This window comes from Phaethon lepturus, unplaced genomic scaffold (assembly GCF_000687285.1).
Source record: "Phaethon lepturus isolate BGI_N335 unplaced genomic scaffold, ASM68728v1 scaffold11647, whole genome shotgun sequence".
Taxonomy (NCBI): domain Eukaryota; kingdom Metazoa; phylum Chordata; class Aves; order Phaethontiformes; family Phaethontidae; genus Phaethon; species Phaethon lepturus.
In genome coordinates, this window is record NW_010554065.1 from 30793 (window position 1) to 53213 (window position 22421).

At 39.8% G+C, this 22421-nt stretch overlaps 1 protein-coding gene across 1 annotated transcript in view; it reads left to right on the forward strand.

Annotated features, from left to right (window-relative positions):
• Window positions 1–22421, forward strand: part of FAM53A (family with sequence similarity 53, member A) — a 51911-nt gene that overhangs the window by 9461 nt on the left and 20029 nt on the right. The window contains exon 3 of the mRNA XM_010291710.1: window positions 1–645. This exon is cut by the window's left edge and continues 173 nt beyond it. Within this exon, the coding sequence (XP_010290012.1) occupies window positions 1–645 (645 nt within the window). The remainder of the gene's footprint in view (window positions 646–22421) is intronic.

A 22421-nucleotide genomic window follows, 5' to 3' on the forward strand; every position in this document is an offset into this window, starting at 1 on the left:
TCAGGATGGATAAGTGAATTAAACCTTAATGAAAACTCGAGTCAACCCTTGGCACCACCAACAAAACGCCATTGTAGGTCCCTCTCCGAGCCAGATGAGCTGGCTCGCTGTCGGTCACCGTGGAAGCCCGGCAATTCAAAGGTTTGGACTCCTGTGTCAAAGAGACGGTGTAATAGTGGTGGTAGTGCTACCTTGCAACGCTGCAACAGTCATGGAAGTGCAACCTTACAGAGAAGCACAAGTATCAGTCTGCCACAAAACATACTGTCGCTAAATAACATCTTCACTATCACCAGCTTCAACACATCACCAATACCCAGACCTTCCTCTGCCAGCAGCGGGTTTGTGGACAGTAGCGAGGGAAGCACAAGCTCAAGCACCCGCTGGAATTCTGGAGGCCCTTGTGACTTTAACCCAAGGCGCCGCCTCTCCCTCTCCCAGGAGCACATCACCGAGACGGGAAATCTCTTGCCTTCAGCCAACAGCACTCCCACCTCCACACCCGAGCTCAGCCGGCGTCAGGGCTTGTTGAGATGCCGCTCTCAGCCTTGTGTTCTGAATGAGAAGAAAAGCCGGCTAAAGCGCAGACGGGAGGAGGATGTACGATGGAACAGACCATCATTAGACTTTTTTAAAATGACACGGGTGAGATTTTACTTTCCTCGGTGTGTGAAGGGAACTATTGCAGAAAGACTATTTCTAGATAAACTGAACTAATTGTAGTTGCTAGATCTGCTTGTGATTTAGTACTGATATATTAACTTCAGCAGTACAGCTGGCTGCTTCTACTTGCCATTGCTGTACCCTAGAGCAACTTATTCACTTGCTGCTCTTGGGAGCCCAGTTTTTGAAGGCCAGTCTACTCGATAAAGTAAAGACAGCTATAAAAAGATGCTTGAAGCAGAGGCCAAGTTAAAATGGCTTGTTCCTAAAATGCGAGGAAGCCATGGGGAAGAGGGGTAGACAGGGGAGCAAAAAGTTACACTACTGTTACCTGAGAACAGCATACAATGATTTCTAAGTCATCTTGGTGCAAATCTGTTTTGTTGAGCCTCCTGTTACAGTTTGAGTAAACAGTTTGAAATAGAAATAGTGTTCTAATATGGCAACTGCAGATGGCTCCAGCTCCATGGAGAGGTGTTTTTACTCCAGTTATTCAGAATTCTACTTCCCTCCTCATGGCAGAGTAAAGGTGCTGATTTAAAAACTAGTAAACTTCAATTCATACCCATACTCTGCATGTAATACAAATGCATGTTCACAGCTCATTTTTCAAAGCTTCTGTGTCCACAGGGGCAACTGCTATAGTTGCTTCAGTTAAAACTGAAGATGCTTATTGAGTTCCTGTAGATGTAAAATTGAACCTTACATTGTGATCAGAGAATACTTTATGCTTGTGAGAATGTAGCCCTACTGCCTCCCAGACTTGGGAGGTTTGTGAGAGTAGCTCTCTTAAGAGTAGCGGGGAGGAGACTGTTCACAGATGTAGCAATAAAAATGTAAGGAAAGAGAAGTTCTACACCAGTGTCCCTGCATTTGATGCAATGTGCAAAAGAAAAGCCAAAGAGAATGGAACTCTGGCTAAAACATCTATAACCTGTGGTACCCAGGTGTTAGTAGGCTTTACATAGAAATGTGAAAAATATTAGCAAGGTAGTTGAAGTGAGCTGTCTACTATGGGATGTTCACTGAGTCAGTTTATGTTGCTTTGCTTAGATAAGTCTAATCTCATCTGTCCTTCTCCTATACCTTTGTAAAACACCCTATAGCATCAAGGATTTTTTTTTTATTTAAACATACAGCTTTTTTTGCTGAAGATGTGGGGTAGGCAGTTGGGTGGCAAGCCATACAGAATATGCTTGCATATTGCTAAGGCTGATAACCAGTTCTGTTCTAGATACAGCTAGACACTGTTCTGAATTCTGGTTAAGATGCAAGTCTACTAGTTAGCTAATCAGATCTTGCCTGTTTCTGTTAATCACTGCTGAGATTAGTTTGCTAATCTACTCCAGAAATATTGGTGAATTTGCCTTTCAACTGCCTGTGTGGTCTAATGCAGGTTTCTTTATTTAAACCGAATGTTAAATTTAAAACCTGCTCCTTTCCTGGCTAGACTTGCTGCTTACACTCTTCAGGCTCTTGAGGTGAGATGCAGTATTTCAGGCTGGCAGAATTGTTTCTCTTGTTCAGGTGTTATACCTTGTAAATAATCCATGTAATACTGTGCATGGAGCAGACCTGATATAACCCATGGCTGCAGGAGGTTTTCTAGCTATTTAGGCTCACTGCTGCTAATATTCAGTCAGCCTTGATCACTTTTTCCTGTAAGACTTATTTTGAAACTGTTTTTGTAATAAGCTGGGTAGCTTATGCAGCAAAGTTCATTCTACAGTGTCAAGGCCTGATTTTTAGCTGCTTGAGTAGAATCTTCCTGTAAAGATACTTTGTGCCTTTGATTAGAGAGTAGTATAGTTTGGAAATACCTCAGTCTTCAAACAGGCTAAACTTCAATGAAAACATCTGTTTAAAAACTGGGCAAGTACTGAACACATTTGAAGTAAAAAATGAATTAAGTTTTCAAGAAGTGTTGGGGATTTTTAGAATGGCAGCTTGCTACCCCATTACATTGTAATAAGACTTTACTTCTTCACAGCCTACCTTCTACCCATGCCCCAAATCCTGGCAAATGTATATGCTTTGAAACTTACATTGTGGTCTTAAACATGTCTCTCTAAATTTAAACAAAATCACTGCTGTGCAAAATATCATAAGCTAATACTACAGAAGACTTGTTTTGAAGTGTCATACAAGGAGATGTGGATGTGTCCTATATCTGCATATAGCTCAGTGAAGATCAGGACTATGATAAGGGGAAGTTCAGTAAGACCTCTCTTTCATGTGTTTTGATGGCTTCTTGTTGTTTCCAAAAATAACTTTCTGTGATTTCATATTCACTTCTAAGTCAGTTTATGAAAGACCTATGTTGAAAAGAAATGCTTTTAAGGATTTTTGTTCTAAGTTTTATTGCAAATGTTTTGATGTCCTCAAATATTCCTAAAATGCTAAACTTAACAAATAGTTGCTCAAAACCAGGTCAGTGATTAGATAATATTGCTTGTGGAGAGCTTAAGTCATAGTTGACCCATATAATGATAGATCTGAAGGTATTGGGAAGGGAGAGTTCTTACTTTAAATAGCAGTGGTATATTGGAGCCAGAGTTGTGTAAAAAAGGGAGTTCTGGGTCTGCAGCGATTTTTTCCCAATGCTCTGGAGTGCTGAGAGGTCAGCATTGAAATACCTGCCAAAGTTGCTCAAGGTTTCTCAGCTAGGAATTCTCTCAAATCAATATTTATCAGACCTAAATGATTTATTTACTTAAACCTGAAGCAAGAGCTGTTGTATCTAAATGAAGTTCTTGAATAGCTGTGTGTTTGTGTGAAGTTTTAGAGGGAGAAGGGGATGAAACATGGTTTTAGTTTGATTTTTGTCTTTTTTTGCGTTAGTGAACTGTTTTGCTAGCTGAGTTCTGGAAAATGTACTGGGTTGGTGCTGCTTCAGTTCCTACTAATTTTCTAAATATAAGTGCTAGAAAATCAGGAGTCTAATGCTGAAAGCAAAGTTCCCATTTTCATTGCTTTTTAAGTTTAGAGCTCATAGGTGAGTACATTCACATTATCAATCCATCCTTATAATCTGTCCTTAGTTTCTCTACCTGTTCATGGCTGGCTCCTTCCACTGTTGCCTCTTTATTATTCTAACTGGTGGCTTTGTTTAAAAGGAAAGCAATCTGGCAGCTCTTAACACCGTAAACTGTTTCGCTCTATATACCTTGATTTTATTTTCTTCCACACACATTCACACTTTACATAACTGTATTCCCCTTCTGATTTAGATTTTTATGCCTTCTTGGAGCAGAATAGGCCATATCTTCAATTCTCATGAAAACGCTACATTAATATTCAGTAAAATGAGTAATTCATGTATGTAGAAATAGATTGAAATGAATGGGCAGACTCGGTACACCACTGTTGAGCTCTCACATAGTGCTAAATACTGGAAGGATCTTTTTCTGGACTTGAAGCTGAAAATACAAACGTGTGAAACTTCAGACCTTCTAGAACATGAAGACAGCTGTAAAACAAGTGGAAAAGACTGTAGGAAATTATAACAAAGTATGAGAGCTGTTTTCAGCCCCTAAGGACTCAAAGTTCTTTCTCTGTTCAGTTATGTATGCAAGAATAGCTGTATGGGTTGTAGAACAGCAGAACATGGTATCTATGCCTACTTGGTATTTGTTCACAGTTGCCCAAATAAGAAGCTGGCTCCAGTGCGGGGTGTTGGCCTGCCTTCACTGCAGCAGGTCACTCTGGTATTTCAAGATGACTCTGCATGGCTTTGGACTTGGGCTCTTCTGCAGCTGATAAGCTCTATCACAGAGACTACCACAGAATAAAGGTGGCATTTGGATTGGTATCTGCAGTAGGAGGATCGAAGTGTTTCTTTACAGAAGAGGAAACTGCTGAGCTTTTTCAAATGTTCTGCTTCATGAATTATGTCAGTTGATCCTGAGGTGTGACAAGTAAAGCACAGCCAAAAGGTTGCACATGTTTTTCAGCGTGTAAGCAAGTCTTATTGTGACAGTAAGATTTTACTCTGTCTCAGATCAAACACACTGTAGTTTGAAGTCTTCCTGGTGTCTAACATTCTTGTGCTACTCCCCTCCCAATGCTGTGGCTTGGAGTTGCCAAAAAATAAAAATATTTTGGTATTATATTTAACCCCTGCCACCAACTTCTCTAATGTGTTCTCTGAGGTGGTCTTTGGTCTGTTTAAATAGTTAATACAAAACAGCTGGCTTTATTCAAGTAAGGAGTAGTTTCAACTATTCTGTGCTATGGCATTTCATGTATTAACGTTAGACTAGATAAGACAACACAATGAAAAATTTTAAGGGTCTCTTAAACAGTGAAGGAACCCACGGACTGAAGATGTGGTTTTGTAGCACAGGGTGCTTCTGCTGCTTTAGGCAGGTCTGGATTTTATACTGAGAGAGATCCTAAGTGCCACTCCAGGTCAGGCCAGTCTCTGTGTAGCCTGGCACCCTGCCTGGTGGAGAACAGCTGCTCTGAGGCATGCAGGAACAATGAATGTGCAACGTGATACTTCCTCCAGTGTGATGGCCTGGTTTCTGCCACTGTGCGTTTTGGGAGCTTCAAAGTGAGCATCGGTGGTTCAAACTCCATCTATTTTCTGTTGATAATCTGGTTTTTAACCCTTTATCTTGGGACCTCCACAATATTCCACAGCAGTTTAATTTTTGTAAATTCTGTTCATCATGGGGACAGACTTCTTATCAGGGCTTGTTGTGACAGAACAAGGGGTTTTAAACTAGAAGAGGGCAGATTTAGACTAGATCCAAGGAAGAAATGTTTCACACTGAGGGTGGTGAAAGCCTGGCCCAGGTTGTCCAGAGAGGTGGTAGATGCCCCATCCCTGGCAACATTCCAGGTCAGGGTGGCCGAGGCTCTGAGCAACCTGATCTAGTCAAAGATGTCCATGGTCATTGCAAGGGGGTTGGACTAGATGACCTTTAAAGGTCCCTTCCAACCCAAACTGTTCTGTGCTAATCACCTTCTCCAGACACCTGAATGCTTGATTTATTTTCTTTCTTGGAGTTCAAGGCCTTGAATCAGCAAAACACTTGGATAATTTTGATCCCTAAGGTAAATTGAGCTTAAATTGTCTCTGATTTATGATTATTGACTTTATGCTTCAGATCACAGTGGTGTAGTGGCTTTGTGATCTACATAGCAAGGAGGGCTTCTCATGGAAGATAGTGTCTGAGTCATAAAGACTTGTTAACTGTGGCCACAACAGCAAAACTAGTATCACTTAGGTATGAGGATAAGCAGAAGGACTTGTTCATAGTGATTTCCACAGTGCTTTGAAAATGCACGCACAGTAGGGATGAATGGTGGGGGTGGATATGTTTCCCTGGATATGGATATGGAGGGTGTGATGAGGAGGCAGTATTTTAGGAAGGGCAGAACATATCAGGAGTGCTGTGACTGAACTTTGATCAGATGAATGCTACTTTTCCTGCAGAGGCTTTCTTAGTAACTCCTGAGCTCTCATGTGGAATCTCTGCATCCACTTACTTGAATTTTACTTTGTGTGGGCCAGTTTGCAGAATCCAATGTAAATAGATACAAGGGTGAGATGTGATACTAATTATTTTCTTTAAGTATCTAAACCAGGGTAACAAACTTGCGGTTGCTCTCTGAGATCTATTAGGCATTCATTTTTGTTTTGTTGCTCTTTAAGGTTACTGTAATGATCAGTATGTGGACAGGTAGATGAATTAGCCATGCTGTGGCGTCACTGAGTTTAAGCAAAATGAACCGAAGCATTCTCCTTGATTCTTTGAATTCTTGTTGTCTAGAAAATTTCCAGGTATGCCCTGTTAAGTATAGTTACAGTAGACTTGTTCACTCTGATTATGCTACAACAAGGTAGATTAATGTTCCCAAGCTGCACAAGCATTGTCAGTGCTACAAGTCAAACTTGAGCGTGGACATAGAAGGGATGGTATCATGCACGAGTGGTGTAGTGAAGTAGCTGCTCACTTGTTAGGCTTTCTCCCAGGCTGATGTTTTAGCATGTGCAAGATAAAGTGATGTGAAGAGTCCCTTACAATGTAAGCAGGGTAATCTCTGAGTCAAGCCTGGACTGGCTAAAGTAGGTTAAGTACTGGCTCATGAAGTTTGTTCAGATTGTGTTCTCTAAATAGTAAGCATGTTGCTTTAAATAGTTTGAGATGCTTATGTAAAGCTTGTCTCTTATAGCCTCCTGTCAAAATGGGAACAAACAGGTTATTTGGGGTAGATGTATTTTCTGCTTGTGGATACAGTTAAGTCAGCAAAGGCTGTTCTCTGCCTAGCACGCTACACTTCTGTAGTGTGATTTGGGAAAGATAAATTCAATATAATTGCAAGTCTTAATTGCTTAAGCTCTTCTACTCTTCCGAGTAGATGTAGTATAGCATCTCTTGGTCAGAATATAGGTCTGACTTTTTTTTCTACCTGTGGATGACATTGCAATTCAGTGATGCATTGATGTGCACTGCTGCTTCTCATATAAAATAGATGGTAGATGTCCTTGCACTGTATGGGGGTATCTTCTGTTTCAGGGTGCCCTTGATGCCCTTGGCTTTTGGAATATGATCTGTGGAAAATACAATACAGATGAGCTATATGTAGTGAGGGATTGGGCTGGGGTTGATTGGGAACAATAAATGCTAGTGAGTGTAAATATGCAACATAATTTACTGGTAGTTTCCCTTTGTATAACACTAAGAAGAGCTGTGAATGAAGCAATTGAGCCAGGGACAGAATTTTGGTTCTTGTTTGAAAATGTAATACCTATTCCTAGGGGAGCCTTTAACTTCACATGTGAAAAATGGAGCTAATCCTGGCCTACCTGTGCTTTGAAAAACATTTCTGGGGCCTTCTTTTTCCTTCCCATGGTAGTAATTTCTGTAAGTGATCATAAACCAAGAAACCAAAAGATAAGATTCTGTATTTCAAAAGGCATGAAGTAATTTAGATTAGTGGTCCATGGTCTTGTTCAGCAGAAGCAAGCTGGGTATCAAAATTGTGCAGCTAAATCAATCAGTGGTTTAAATCCACTTTGTGTAATTCTAGTTATAAACTTAATTTATAGCTGAAAAGAAATAGTCAGTAATGGACCTCAAGGAAAATGTTCCTACTGTCTGCCTATATAAAGTACCCCTACATGCAAGAGGCCAAAGACTTCAGCATTTCCAAATGTCTAAGTGCTTTTTCTTTAAGGGTAGCCTTATGACCTGGAGGACAAATGTCTGAATGGAAATTGATACAATAAGATACTTGTGGGTTTTCTAAACTTCAGAAGAGTGAAAATAAACTACTGCTATGCCTGCAGGACTTTGAGTAATGGAATGCAAGTCAACTCTGGCCTCCTAGAGGTTGGTCAAGCTATCGTATTTATTCATTGCAAATGAATTTAGAAGCTAGAGAATTGCTAAGATCTGGAAGGCCTCCTCTTTGGAGAAGAACAGGGATGCGGAAGGTTGGAACAGTTTCCTCAGATGCCTACTCCTGTGGCATTTAGGAAAGGGAGAGACTTTTTGAGCAGACTTCAGTGATGGCCAGTGGCAGTCCCAGCACCACTGTAATGGGTGAAACAGCACAAATATTTGTGAACTCTCTGCACCTGTCTCTGGATAACAGATGTCTGGTAAACCTCCAAGTATTTTGACTTGGATTGTAGGTTAAACGGATTTCTTCGAAGTTGAGCAATATGAATGTACTGTGTAGTGATTATGGCTCCCAGACCCTCAAATTAAATGAAAAATAATGTACAGTAGTTTGAGTTGAAATTTGTGTGGGTGACTATTTACATTTGGCTTACTATCATTCTGTAAAAACCAATTGTGGAAATTATGGGTGAGGAAAGATGTTTTAAATCATCCTGTCTAATTCTCTGTTGATGTATGATTACTTCCCACAATATATATTTTTCTAGTATTTGGTCCAGTGTAGCCTTTTAAGTACCTCGAGGGATGTGGTTTCCTTGGCAGATAAAGAGCCTTTTGTGGGAAGCAAAGGCAGTTTTGCTTAAGCTATAAAACTCATTCAGACTCACTTAAGATAGTGGCATGTATTTTTGGATCTCTTTCCTACTTTCATTATAATAGGTAATATTTTATGGAAATAAAACTTTAAATTAAGCTTCCTGGTCCTCTGGTTAATGAAAACATAAGACCTCTCTTGGTGTATTTGAAAGCAACTTCTGCAGGAGTGGGAGGAGGGATAGCAGATAAGTATGGTGTCTAGAGACTAGGAGTCTATATCCTGTTATTCCTTTCTGTTTTGTGAAAATGTTAGGAATGATTGTGCTTTTTGTCTAGAATATTTTTTCATGAGAGTTAGAGGAATTACACATGGGCAGTAGTTTTTGCTGTAAGAAGTAATAGTCAAGGACTAGAGCTTCTTGCAGAGCTTTCTGAATGTTTCAGCTGGTCCTACTGAAGAGCTCAGCTAGATTTCCATTTCCAGTCAAACATTTAGATTATTCTTTTCACAAATACTTACGTCTTTTAATAATTTAAAGCTCTTCAAAGTACTCCAGTAAAATGGGTTAATCAAAATGAATGTAGAAAGTGATGAACCTTTTCAGTCATCTTAAGTTTTATTTACTCTTCTTTGTGAAGTGTTGTACAGATGCTGTTTCCTGTGTTGAAGTTCTTATGTTAAAAAATCAACTGCTGTTTTCAAAACTTAGAAAAAAATCCTTAACCTGTATTGCATCAGAAAAAGCCTGTATTCCTGTGATCCACAGTGAAGATGTGCATAACTAATAAGTGGACTTAAACTCCAAATACATTTAAAAAAAAACAAACAAACCAAAAACCCAATGCATCTTTATTCTGCACTGTTATAGCTTATACAGAGGGGTGTTTAGTTCAAATGGTGTTTGCCTTTTCAAACAAGTTAGTGCTCACTCCACTTGGGGAAGCTTGTCACAGAAAAGCCAGTGCTCATTTCTGACTTGAGGAAAGCAAGCCATTCCCTGTGCAAGCTCAGTGCTTCTACTTGAGGTATGATATGTTGGGTCTGAACCAGGAGTTTGCTCCTGTGTTTGAATTCATGTAGCTTAAATACACCTGTACTTGTTAGTGTTCTTAACTTAATCATGTGTAGCATCTAGTGCTTGTCTCTTGCTGTGTCCATTGTTTGAGGAGGAACTTGCTTAAATAGCAATATTATTTCCTGGGAGGTATTAAACCATTTTTATAGTGTGCATTTGTGGTATAAGTAGTTCACTTAAGTTTAAAGATGGCATTTTAACTGTATTGGAAAATACAGATTTCTACTGGGCTTTATGTTAGTATCTGACAATCAGTTGCAAGTTTGGATTTTGTCATTTCAGGCACAGTTGCATGGCTCACTCATCCTTCTAAACCTATATAGATGAACTGCACATCTGTTGTGTGAAAGTAATGTAGGAAGTCTCTAAATTCTTCTATTTCAGGAGTGACTTTGTTAATGTAACATCAGTTAAAGGGCTTATCTATACTTATGTAGTTCTTATTAACGCTGTGGTGTTTGAAAACTGGTGTTTGTTTTCAATAAGCAAGGTTACCCCCATCCCTTCCTAAATGGTTCTTAATATGAAGTGCTTGAAAAATCTTGATTTCTTTTTTTTTAATTTAAAGTAAATTTAGGCACTGTACCAGGTGCAGGTGAAATAAGGATTAGTCTTGTACAAAGAGCTCAGTCTTTCATCAAAATAGCAGCATTGCCTAAAGACAACCTTTGTGCCATGACTAAAGGGCAGGTTGGGGAGCAAATGTTAGGAGCTTTTACTGTTGATGGGGAGGTACAGAGACTTCAGGATGGTTTTCACTTCTTTAGTGTGCTGTCATGAATTCTTGTGGAAGTCAGAAAAGAGTCTAGGTTCCTAAAATGAAGATGTTAGATTATACCATTCTTTTAGGGGGAGGTAAACATTTCCAAAAATTTGGCTATAAGAAAGGCAGGTCAGGTTATAACTTAACTTGACAATGAATCTCATACGGCTTTGGATACCGGATGGTGCTGTGGTCTGTAGCTGCTGAACTGACTTGTCTGAGCTTTTCAGGTAAAACTTACAGGCTTTATCCAAGTGCATATAAGTAACATGTAACTCCGCTCAAAATGGGGAAAAAATGCTGTGGATTTAATTGAGAGACACTGTCCTATGGAATTAACTTTCCTTTTGAATAGTCTGTGTGAACCTTTTTGCTGGCAATACATGCAGTTGATTGTGTAAGCCGTAAGGGTTTCCTGGCAGAACAACGCTAACCCCTAAGAGTGCAATTATTAAAAAAACAAGGTGTAGGAGACTGTTTAGCAGTAGACTGGGTTGATGAGTTTGGATCCTCCTTGCTTGATGATACATGTTGAGTCCAACAAATTAAACTGGGAAGGATGCCTATTTTTCAAGGTTTCCAGCATTTCTGTTTTTCCTTTAAAAATCTAATTTTTCAAAGTGAAAACATCTCTGATAACATTTAATGTTTGTTACATCAATTTTCTGAACTTACAGTTCAGGTAGTTTTACAGTTCAAGACAGCTAAAATAAGTGTGCTTAAATACAAAATGAGATGTTGAAACTAATTCTTGTCAACTTCCTCCAAATTCTTTTTGAATCTGGGTTATAACTGAGAACAAGACTCCCCCTTGCCCCGTTCAACAAAGTGCTTACTGGGAACTTGGATTGATTTTTTCCAAGAAGTCATATAGAGAAAAAAACTTAAACCGTGTTAAACTGTGGCTTTTCCTTGTTCTGAATTACAGGTATTTCATCACTTGCTTTAGTTTTTCTTCTGTTTATCCATCTTGTTATATAGATGATGTGCTAACTTCATTCTTTTTACATCCACTCTTGTGCAATTTTAAGTTTGGGTTCTCCAAACACTTGAATTCTTATGTTGGTATTTTAATGATGTTCTTTAAGCAAATGCCAGTGTGCATTATCTCTAAAGCTGTGCTTTCCTGTGACCATCCTGTAGCATGTTAGTGTTGTGCGGTCATTTAATCTGCTTTGAAATGATGAGGCTTTTGGTTGTAGAAACCACTTCAGTATTTGTTTTTCCTCTTCCTCACTCCCCTCCCCTTGCCACCCCTGTGGTTTGAGTTTTGCATGAGGAGGACTCAGAGGAAGGGAAGCTGAATTCCTTTTCCTTGTTTTCCTCTTTCAAATACAATGGTGATTACAATGTCTGTATGAAACAGGCATTATATTTTGATGATAATGTTTTGTCTCAAAGCAAGTGAGTCATCTTCTGACTGCCAAGCTTCAGAATATGACAGTCTTTAAGAACTTTCCATATGAGGAAGCAATAACAGATTTGTGGGATTGCTAATGAGTGGTAGATTATTAGTGTCCTGTTCCTGCTAAGCTTTAGTATCTGACAGGTATTTTGCTTTTTGTGGGGTTGTGTAGAGAAACATTTTCTACCCGGTTTATAATTTGATCTAATATATGAAGCCTTCAATGCTAACTTCTTATATCGTGGTACAGAAGCAATGTGAATTGCTCTCACAGGGTTACCTGCTGGGGTTTTTTTGTTCACTTCTTGTGGGTTTATTCTAGGGCAGCAGAGATTAAAGTTTAATCTATTAAAAAATAATCATTACTATAGTTGGGAGACAAGTGATATATTTTGCCTGTATTGGTGTTCATGTAACACTAGCTTCATATTTGATTTAGATGAACAGGAAAATCATCCTTGGTCCCCTAAACCATGTCCTGAAGCGCCACATCCACACGTTTTTTGAACACTTCCAGGGATGGTGACTCCACCACCTCTCTGGGCAGCCTGTTCCAATGCCTGACCACTCTCTCAGTGAAGAAATTTTTCCTAATATCCAATCTAAACCTCCCCTGGCGCAACTTGAGGCCATTTCCTCTTGTCCTATCACTAGTTACTGGGGAGAAGTAACTAGTCTTCTTACTAGAAGTAACGAGGCCAACACCCTCGTCGCCACAACCCCCTTTCAGGTAGCTGTAGAGAGCGATAAGGTCTCCCCTCAGCCTCCTCTTCCCCAGATTGAACAGCCCCAGTTCCCTCAGCCGCTCCTCATAAGACTTGTGCTCCAGCCCCCTCACCAGCTTCGTTGCCCTTCTCTGCACACGCTCCAGCACCTCAATATCCTTCTTGTAGTGAGGGGCCCAAAACTGAACACAGGATTCAAGCTGCGGCCTCACCAGTGCCGAGTACAGGGGCACAATCACTTCCCTACTCCTGCTGGCCACACTATTCCTGATACAGGCCAGGACGCTGTTGGCCGCCTTGGCCACCTGGGCACACCGCTGGCTCATGTTCAGCCGGCTGTCAACCAGCACCCCCAGGTCCCTTTCTGCCGGGCTGCTCTCCAGCCACTCCTCCCCAAGCCTGTAGCATTGCATGGGGTTGTTGTGGCCGAAGTGCAGGACCCTGCACTTGGCCTTATTAAACCTCATACAGTTGACCTCTGCCCATCGATCCAGCCTGTCCAGATCCCTCTGCAGAGCCCTCCTGCCCTCCAGCAGATCAACACTCCCACCCAGCTTGGTGTCATCTGCAAACTTACTGAGGGAGCACTCGATTCCCTCATCCAGATCATCAATAAAGATATTGAACAAGACCGGCCCCAGAACTGAGCCCTGAGGAACACCGCTTGTGACCGGCCGCCAGCTGAGAAGGAAGAAGAATTTTGAGAAGGAAGACCTTTCAAAATAAGTGTCTAGGTGTCTTGGAGCAGGATGTGCCCTAGGGCACATCTGAGGCTTGTTGTATAGGCTTAGACTTACGGGAGCAAGTGGAGGTATCAGTGATAGATCCTTCAGGCAGGACCAGCAGATTCGGTCCCAATACCTTCAGCCTCTACCAGGCTTGAATTTGAACTTGCTCTTAATTTTTCTAATCCTGTTTTAATAAACAGGCCCAATTAACTGAGATTCGTTTTACTGTGGTGTCAGTACGAATACCTGAGGATGAATCTGCAGTTTGCCAAGTTGCTGGAGATAATGCAAGTCTTAAATTTGATGCTTTCACCTCTTCCTGCCACAAGCAAGATGAATTACCTAGATAGCTCAAAAAAAAAAAGGCAGGGACGGTGCAGATTGCTGTCCATCTAGGGCTCCATTTCAGATGCATCAGAGCTTGGATAATCCAGATCTTGTGTAATTCCCCTCTTCATGATGAGTAAAAGCTCCTTTACCTGTATCCCTAATTGCTACTTAATAAAATTCTTAATTTAGTTAGAAAGTGCTTTTTAGGTAGAGCAATTTTAGAAAGGAACACTTTTTCCAGTCTTATACCTCAAAGGATCTTGCTGTCAAGAACAGATTTAAGTTTTCCATACTGAAATGTAACTGATAACTACGTTCCAAAGCGGAGTTGTACGGGTCATAAAGTTTAAGTGGTCTTATGGTTTTTTCTAACCATGGCAGTGTATTTTCTTGACCTAGTTATTTTTCAAAGACAGATTACTGTTTTTCTTACCTTGAACATTGTTGCCTGAAGGGGTTAGTCTGATGGTTTGACACATGGTTTGAAGAGCTTCTAGTCTTTGCCTCTGTTACTGTTGAATTTGTATGCTGTTCTGCAGCTGTGTTCTAAAACAATTTAAAAAATGTAGGTACTGGAACTTGAAAAGCTCCTTCAGTAGCAGGCCTTGAGAAAGCAAACCATTCTGTAGGCATGTAAGGCTTTTGCTTCTAGGATGAATCTTGCATGATACAAACCTAAAGTATGGATCTGTTCTACTGGGAATCGACATTTTTGTCAAATGGCAGCTAAGCATCCTTACAAAATACATGTCTGTGTTTATTGGAAACTGGCAAGCCAGCATGATGTCTCCTGACTAATTCCACATGGTCTAAAAACTTTTTTCCTCCGAAGTGTTGCCAGCTTCTTTCCCCATTACTGGATCTCTGTGTGCCTGCATGTGCTTATGTTTTATAAGGAAGTTATGGACTATTATTTGCTGCTGTAAGTTCTCTTTCATTTGGAGGGAGGATAAGAGATGAATGTTGGAAGCAGGACTAATTATTCTTATATTACTGTGTGAGACCAGGGCATGTACTGAATTAAGTAGTTTACACAGCTTGCCACTCTTCAGGTCCTGTTTCTTGTACATTACTCTTCTGCAAGTCCTTTTTGGGTTTGCTTTGAGTTACCTTTGCTGCTCTGCCTTACTTTGCTGCTTTCTGTTTAGGGATTTTGCAAGTTCTTTGGTCTGGTGTCAAAATCCTGTTTAGATTATAGAGAATAATTGTCCAGAGAAGCAGCTGTGCTTCCTGGTGTTGAGCATGGCTAAATCCTGCTCCATTTTCTTCATGGCAGTAAGAAATATGCTCTACCTTCTACCAGAAAGATCCAGTAGAATTGAGTTCTCTTTGATCCTTGCATGTGTGGTGGCATTGACCAACAGATGGTAGCGTCTGCAGTTTCTATATAAATACTCTGACCTGATGTTGGGCTGTTGTACAAGCTGCCTTACAAAAATTTACTGAAATGTTCCCTGAGTGGTTAGGCTTGGGACCTAGTGACCCTGACATTTACTGGATGGCCTAAGTGTAGCCATAGCATGTTTGAGGGCCAGGCTTGAGAGTATCAAGCATCTGTAAAGCCATGTGAACTCCCTTAACATCCCCACCCACAATTCTTGCCCAGACACTACTGTTGTAACAAAAAAGTCATTCTTCCGGTATCCAGATGGCTCAAATATGATCATCTCTATTGAAATGTGATCATCATTTGTTGAAACAGCACTTGTTATGGCTTGTACTTGTATTTTTTAGTAAGCCTATTTCCACAATGACTGTGGTTCTGAATCTTTAACATTACCATATTAAATTGTAATCCACTTAGCGTGATTCTAGCTTTTTCTATCTTGGTGCATATTCTGAAAAATATGAAGATCTCTGAGGAGCCATGATACAAGCCTCACAAGCAGGATGTACAGCACAGTGGGCAACCAGAAGATGGTGGCAAAAGGAAAAGAACTTCCCAAAAATTCTGTTCCCAAACAGAATTTGGGGATATTTTTTTCTTTATCACTGCCAGCAGTTTGACAGTCTGGAAGTTAGTGCATTAAAGCTATGGGTTAAAAAAGCATACTTTTGTACTTCAGGAGGGGGTGCTGGCATTTGAAGGGGGAAAGAAGGAATCTGCCCTCTGCAGCCTTTTTAGGTTTATGCTCTAGGTCTATGAATAGCTCCCAGTGCCTGTCTCTTCCAATTATTGTTTCCCCGAGCAGCACTATTTGTAAAACTGGTGTTCTCGAGATGGCCTTTGCTTTCATATGTCTTTTTAAGCATAAATAGTATTTCTTCTTCAGGTACAAGTCTACTGATACATGCTGGATCTTCTACCTTGGGAGTTCTTCACACACCTGTGAAATAACTTGGCTTCAGACTCTTGTTCTCCAGAGCTGTGAAAAAAGCAGTTACTACTCATACAAAGCAAAAAGTGATCAACTGCCATGTTCACTCCAACTAAGGGCCACTTCGAGGTGTTTCTCAGTCCATGTCACAGAGCACCACAGTAACTTGTGGGAGTAGCAGGAACTGTGACCTAAATAGGAAGGATTCAAACTAGCGCTACAATATATTGTCTGCAGAGCATAACAAGTGACAGGTTTGGGACGCTTTGAATTTCTCCTCTGTTCATTTAAAAACAAAAAAAAGGACATTTTTTGCTTTGATATCTCGTGGGAAATATTGCAAATAGTACTGCTTGGCTGCTTCAGCTGCTGTCATACTTGGCCTTTTTTCCTCTGTTGTGGTAAAGTCCTTCCCTTCTTACAAAACAGACTTCATGTTGTGCCTTCCATGGGGAATCATTTGATTTATATCCATTCAGAGAGGGGGTCAAGTCCAGTTTTGTGGTGGCAATATAGTTTGTAATGCATATTAGTAGTTTTACCTTTAAGTTACAGCAGAAATAACTTGATTCTTGATGTTCATGCTTGGAAACTGTAAAACCAAGGAATACAGAGAAGGAAATGAAGAGGAATGGCAGGTTGTTGAAATGTATTTTTAGTGAACATTCATATTTGTAATAACTTCTAATCTGAAAGAACAAACCTCAATGGAACTGTTCGCAAACCATGAATGCTACTGCTAACTTCCTCTGCATTAAAGCTCCTTTGCCTTCTACATGTCAATTCCAGATCGGTCACATTTAAATTCTTTCATGTGATTCATATCTGCTTTGATTTTTTTCTCTCCGTCTGAAAATGCTTTGTGTACATAGAGTAAGGCCTAGGATGATACTCCTTTTCCTAACATGGTAAGTTGCTTGAGTATCACTAATTTGTTTAAAAGTGTGTTTTAAGAAAAATAGATTCTAATGTCTGTTTGGTTTTTTTACTTCTCCAATTTAAATTTTAGGTGTTAGAAACCTGAAAACCAGTAAGCAAAATGTTCTGGACTGTTTCTTAGTGTTAAGTATGCATGAATGACTATTAGTGATGCCTTTTCTCCACTTCTGTTTTCTGGTTTTAATGTGCATTTTGTTTCCTTTAGGAAGCTCGTTGATCAACTAAATGCAGTAGTTCCTAGTTATTTCAGTTATTGGGACAGGTTCATTTTTATAAATGTTTCCATTCATATTTTTTCCTAAACAAAATCTTTCCTAGGAGTCTGTCACCAAGGGTATTTAAATGTTGGTTCCATGTTGTTTTACTGTAAGATACAGTGCTCAGAATATTTCATTTTGTACTAGCTGCTTTTACCCTTCAGTGACCAACTTGTGTTCAAAATACTTTGTGATCTATTTAAATATATTCTGAGATTTATAAGAAGCTTGTTCTTGTGTAACACTCCCCACCCCGCTAGTTTCTCTTCCGCAACCTTCTTGGTTAGGTTTAAATACTGTAGAAACATCAATCTCCAAAAAGTAATAGCTGACAGATGTATAGCCAAACTTGAATCTGTTGTTGAAAGAGATTACACAGGTTTCTAGGCTTCAATTTACTGCAAAAGGCAAGTGAATAAAGCAGAAGTTGATGTGGTTTTGTTTTTTTTCTTTGATTAGCATGTGAGTACCAGCTAACACAGGTTTTAACTAAAATTGGATTTTATTGTTCATTCCCACCACAGTTGGCTGCTATTAGGAAACTGGTGAGAAGAATAAGCTTGTAAGAGCAATCTCCTTAATTTCTTCGTGGATGGTTATATTGCTTGTCCTTATGTCTGTTCTCTAGAGTGGTTCTTTAGCTCCTCTTTTCCAGTTGATCCCTCTACTGTATGTATACTTAGAGCACAGTTATTGCAGATTGTCCTTTTTCCCCATGCTAAGTAAACTGGGCTCTTCTGAAGTAGTGTTTCTGTGAACATTTCCTCCTACCTTAGACTCTTCTTGAAACACTACCATTTTTTTTTCCTGCTTTGGCTTTGTTCTGTCTCCTTTTACGGCTGTATTGTGTTGGTGACTGCAGTCACTTGTTTTTCTTGTCCTGCTCTGACCCTTCCAACTGATGAATTCCTTATGATGCATTTTGATAGTGTGACCTTGTGCTTTTCTATAAATGTGCCCATGATATCACTTCAGTCGAGTTCTTGAATATTCCAGCCTTCCCTTATGTGGTTGATGCTACTCAACTAGTGAAGTGTGTTAGTATAATGTACTCGTTTGGGCACTCTTCTCCCTTTAACCAGTTTTCAGATCTATTGTCTATAGATGGCCACGCCCATCCCAGTGCAGTTGTTTTACCTGTTGACCAGGTCTCTCTTCTGTATCAGGTTCTTGGTATTACCACACTATTCCTGACAAAACTAATGTATGAGGTTTTGGCTGGTCGTTAAGGTAGATAGCATGAGAGTTGAGAGCAGGTTTGTATGCTGGATTTGAGGTAAACATGCCAGTGCTGTGAAGTACATAAAACTAAAAGAGCTGTAGTTGCTATAAAACTATCTGATCATGATGACCACTGGATGGATTTTGAAGGGAATAGTTAAGAAACAATTATTCTGCTCTGGAACTTTTTCCTATGTATTTTTGTAAAGTAATTGAGGTTCAATGCCTAGTTTATTTTTTTTGTAGACAGCTCAAGTTTGTTTCTATTAGGGTTTTTAATAGACTATATCTTTTTATGCCAAGTGCTATGTCATAGCATGGTTTTGAAGAACTAACCCTTTTCCTTTTGGGATAAGGCGTAACTTGCAGGACTAGTTGTGTCATGCTGCTGTTATGGGCCCCCTTAGACTGAAGTCTGGTCATTTAGCTGCCTTGCCTATCTTGCGTACGGAAAAGTGTTCTAATCTGCTTTGATTGTGTCAACAAGGGTAGTAGAATATGTTAAGAGTTGCAATTAATTGCTGTGCTGAGTGGGGTGTGTGATGCCTTCAGCTCTAAGGGGCTGAAGATGTGCCAGGGCTGAGGTTTTTCACTGGAACCATATTCTAGTTGAGGTCTCTTTGTTTGGACAGCAGAAATGGGCATGTGCAAGAAAATGGAACTAGTACTGTTAGTGCAGATGCGGTTGAGATGCATTCTAAAACTTTTTCAAGTCTCCACCCAAGAAACTTCCTGTGAGATCTGTACACACAGAAAGAAGATAAGGAGGTCCTAGATTTTAGGTGGATTAGTGCATAAAACTCATCTTTTGTGGGGTCTTTGATGTTCGGAAAAACTTTTTTCATTTGGTGTGGTATATAAACATATTGAGGAAAATAATTTGCTTCATTTTTGTCTCTCTAAGACTACTTTAGTGTAAATGGCTGGTGTGGATTTTTGGTGAAATAATAAAATTGACTTACAATAAATGCAGCTGTAGTCCTGGTATGAAATGAGTTCTTGTTGCTAAAATTACTGGGGTGAAGACTTGTGTGTATGTGTGGGAGGGAATTTCCATTTAGAATGAGTGGCTTAAGTTTGCAAAAATCAAGGGGAATCTTTTCAGTATTTTAAAAGGATTACCTGGGAGTAGACTATCAATAAGGCCTCTGAACTTTGGGGACACTTCTGATGTGGTAGAAGGGAGAGAGGCAGGAAGGACACCCAATGCTAGTATGCAGTCTGTTGGTTAGGATTTTGAGTGTTTCCGGAATCCATGTGGGGATTTCCAGTAATCAAGCAGTCAGATGAATGAGGTTCTTACTGTGCATTTTGAAGCAAAAGATTAAATGATTTTTGTTTAATTAAAAGTTCTTTATCATAGAAGTTAATATGGTCATTTCTAGGCAAATCTATATAAAAGAAAATGAGGAGTAAATGAGACTAAAGTTCTTCCAAATCTTGCTAGTTGCTTCTTACCTAGATGTTGGGAATTGTCTACCTTTTCTGTGCGAGCAGAGGTCAAAAAATCAGGTTTTTTTAACATGCTTTTTTTAGGTTCTGGAGTCTTTGGTTGTCCTAGTTCTTCAATAATTCTCTAATCTCATTGCTTTTTGTGTGTGTAGCAGAAGGAGCTGGTTTCAAATTTGCTGTTCGGAGATCAAGATTAAAGGTATGAGTTTGAGGTGAAAAATACTGCTTGTATTTGGATAACACAGGATGAAGTTAGGACTCACGTTGTTTTGGTATCAGGAGGTGTTTCAGCTTTTCCCTAGGTGACTAGCGTCATGGTTATAGTTTCTCTGCACTGTTGCCAGTATTGGAGATCACACCATAGATTTTGAGGTTGCTTTGCTATGTGAACACATCTGCTACATTGTGTATCTGACTTCCAGGAAAATACTTTGATCAGGCATCACCTGTCTAGCTTAAATATGCAATTAAATAGTTCAAGTAAATATTTGCCTTAGCTAGCAAATAAGATGGTACCTTGGAGATTAGATCTATTGTAGTAATGAAGTGATGGAGGAAAGAAATGCAACTCCTGAACAGGATGACTTAACTCTGAAGTGCAGTAGAAGGTAGTCTGGGATGAAATAAAATTTCTAGTAACAACTCATCAACAGGGTGAGTAGTAGATACATCTTTCTATATTAAGCTTAATTTTGCTAGGTCAAAAGCTGTATCTTGCTGACAGTGTGTTTTTGATAAACCTGTAATGACTAAACTAGTACTTTGACTCTTAACAGTAAAACTGCAAAAATTAAAAGCTTGTCTTAGCATTTTGGAGTCTCAACTGCAGCACCCTGTATGAAACAACCTGAATGGAAAGCTCCCTTGCAAAACTGGTATATGACACATTTTACCCACCTAACAGCCTTTTTTAAGAATCTTGAACTTGCAGTAATAAAAAAAAATTAGCTCATTCAGTGCCCTTTGAAATTACTTGTTCCATCAATCTGGATGTTTGCTTAATAGTAATTCCAGTTTTTTAACTGCCTTCACATAACTTTGAGAAAACACCAAAGACACCCTCAGTTCTTAAGATGGAACTGTTTCTGCTTGCTCCAGCTGCATACTAAGCAGCCAACACTGGGGTTCTGTGTGCTGGTAGCTTCATTATTAATGTGGCCAGCTTGTAAAAAGTACTGAAGTGCTCAAATTATGTATAGAAAGTGATCTAAACTATAACATAATTTCAGTGAATATTTTGTTAAATGTAACTAAAACACTTCAGAGCTAATCTTCTTGCCAGATAACTTTGTTTTTCTTGATCCAAAATCCTTTCTTCTGGGCATTACAATGAAGGATGATGGGGGAAGCAAAAATGCAGAATACTTTAGAAACTGGGGAAGGAGGATCAGTTTCTTTTACTTTTTGCAACTTCTTAGACAAATTTTTCTTCCTCTAACCTGAGACCATTGCTTCCAGCTCCATGAAAGCCAGCAAATTCATCTGCACTGAAGTTGTGTTTAATTGCATTGTGCTTAATTATTGCAAGGTATACAGGACAATTTGACAAAGGGTATCTTTAGACTGTCAAACATCTTTCTCTTGTAGTAGGGTTTTAATTTGAAAACAGCACTAACGATCTTTAACACAAATGATTTTGTAGTATCACCAAAGTAAATTTGGTCTTTAAAAATATTTTTCCCCTAATCATACCATCAGTTTGACAACCCATTATTTTAAGTGGACAAGTTGTAGCAAGGCCCTGCATATATACAGATGACTGGGGCTGCCTGTGTAGCACAGTTACCATGTGAGGAAGGGCGTCAGTTCTGAAGAACAATGTCTACCGAAGAATAGCTGAAGGCAGACACTCTTCTCTTAGTGCCTTTTTCTAGTTCGGCCATTTTGATCAGTTCTTTCTCTGTGGGTACAAACCCTTAGTAGTGTCCATTTGCCTCTAAAAACTGAAAAGGAGCATGTCTTACTGTCTCAGGGTGGTGCAAAAAAAGGACCTTTTGCTCATCAATAGAACGTTTGAAGGTGCAGTATCTCTAGCACAAAGGTGTGTCTGCTTGTTTTCATCATGCAGTGGCATAAAATGTTATGTTTTGGAGGCCTGTTGAAAATTGTTAACTACTTCCAGTATTTGCAGTGCCCCAGTATCATTACATAGTTTGCCTTGATCAGAAATATCAGTGTTGAAATTTGACGTGCAGAATTTTTTGTGACTGCCTTTATCAGTCAAAATTATTAGCTTTTACCTTATTTCCAAAAGGACGTGATTCTTCTTGCACGGGATTTAGTGCAGTGGGAAAAGAACATGCTGTACGTGTCAGTGTGAGGGGAGGGAGGAATGGTGGCTCTCGCACTGTTAGATACTCAGGTCTGTATCAGTACTGGGGCCTGGCTCAGTGTCCCCTCTTCTGGGTGCTCCAGCCCCTCACTGAAGTCACTGGTATCTGCTGTGGGTCATGGGCATAAGTCTCTTCTCCTTCCTCCTTGTCCTTGTGCAGGGAGGGTGTACGTAGCAGGAGGCTCCAGTCCCACACTCAATATTTGTTTCTGGCTTCCGACCAGCCAACGAAACTGCCTTGCCTCAGCCCAGCCTCAGCA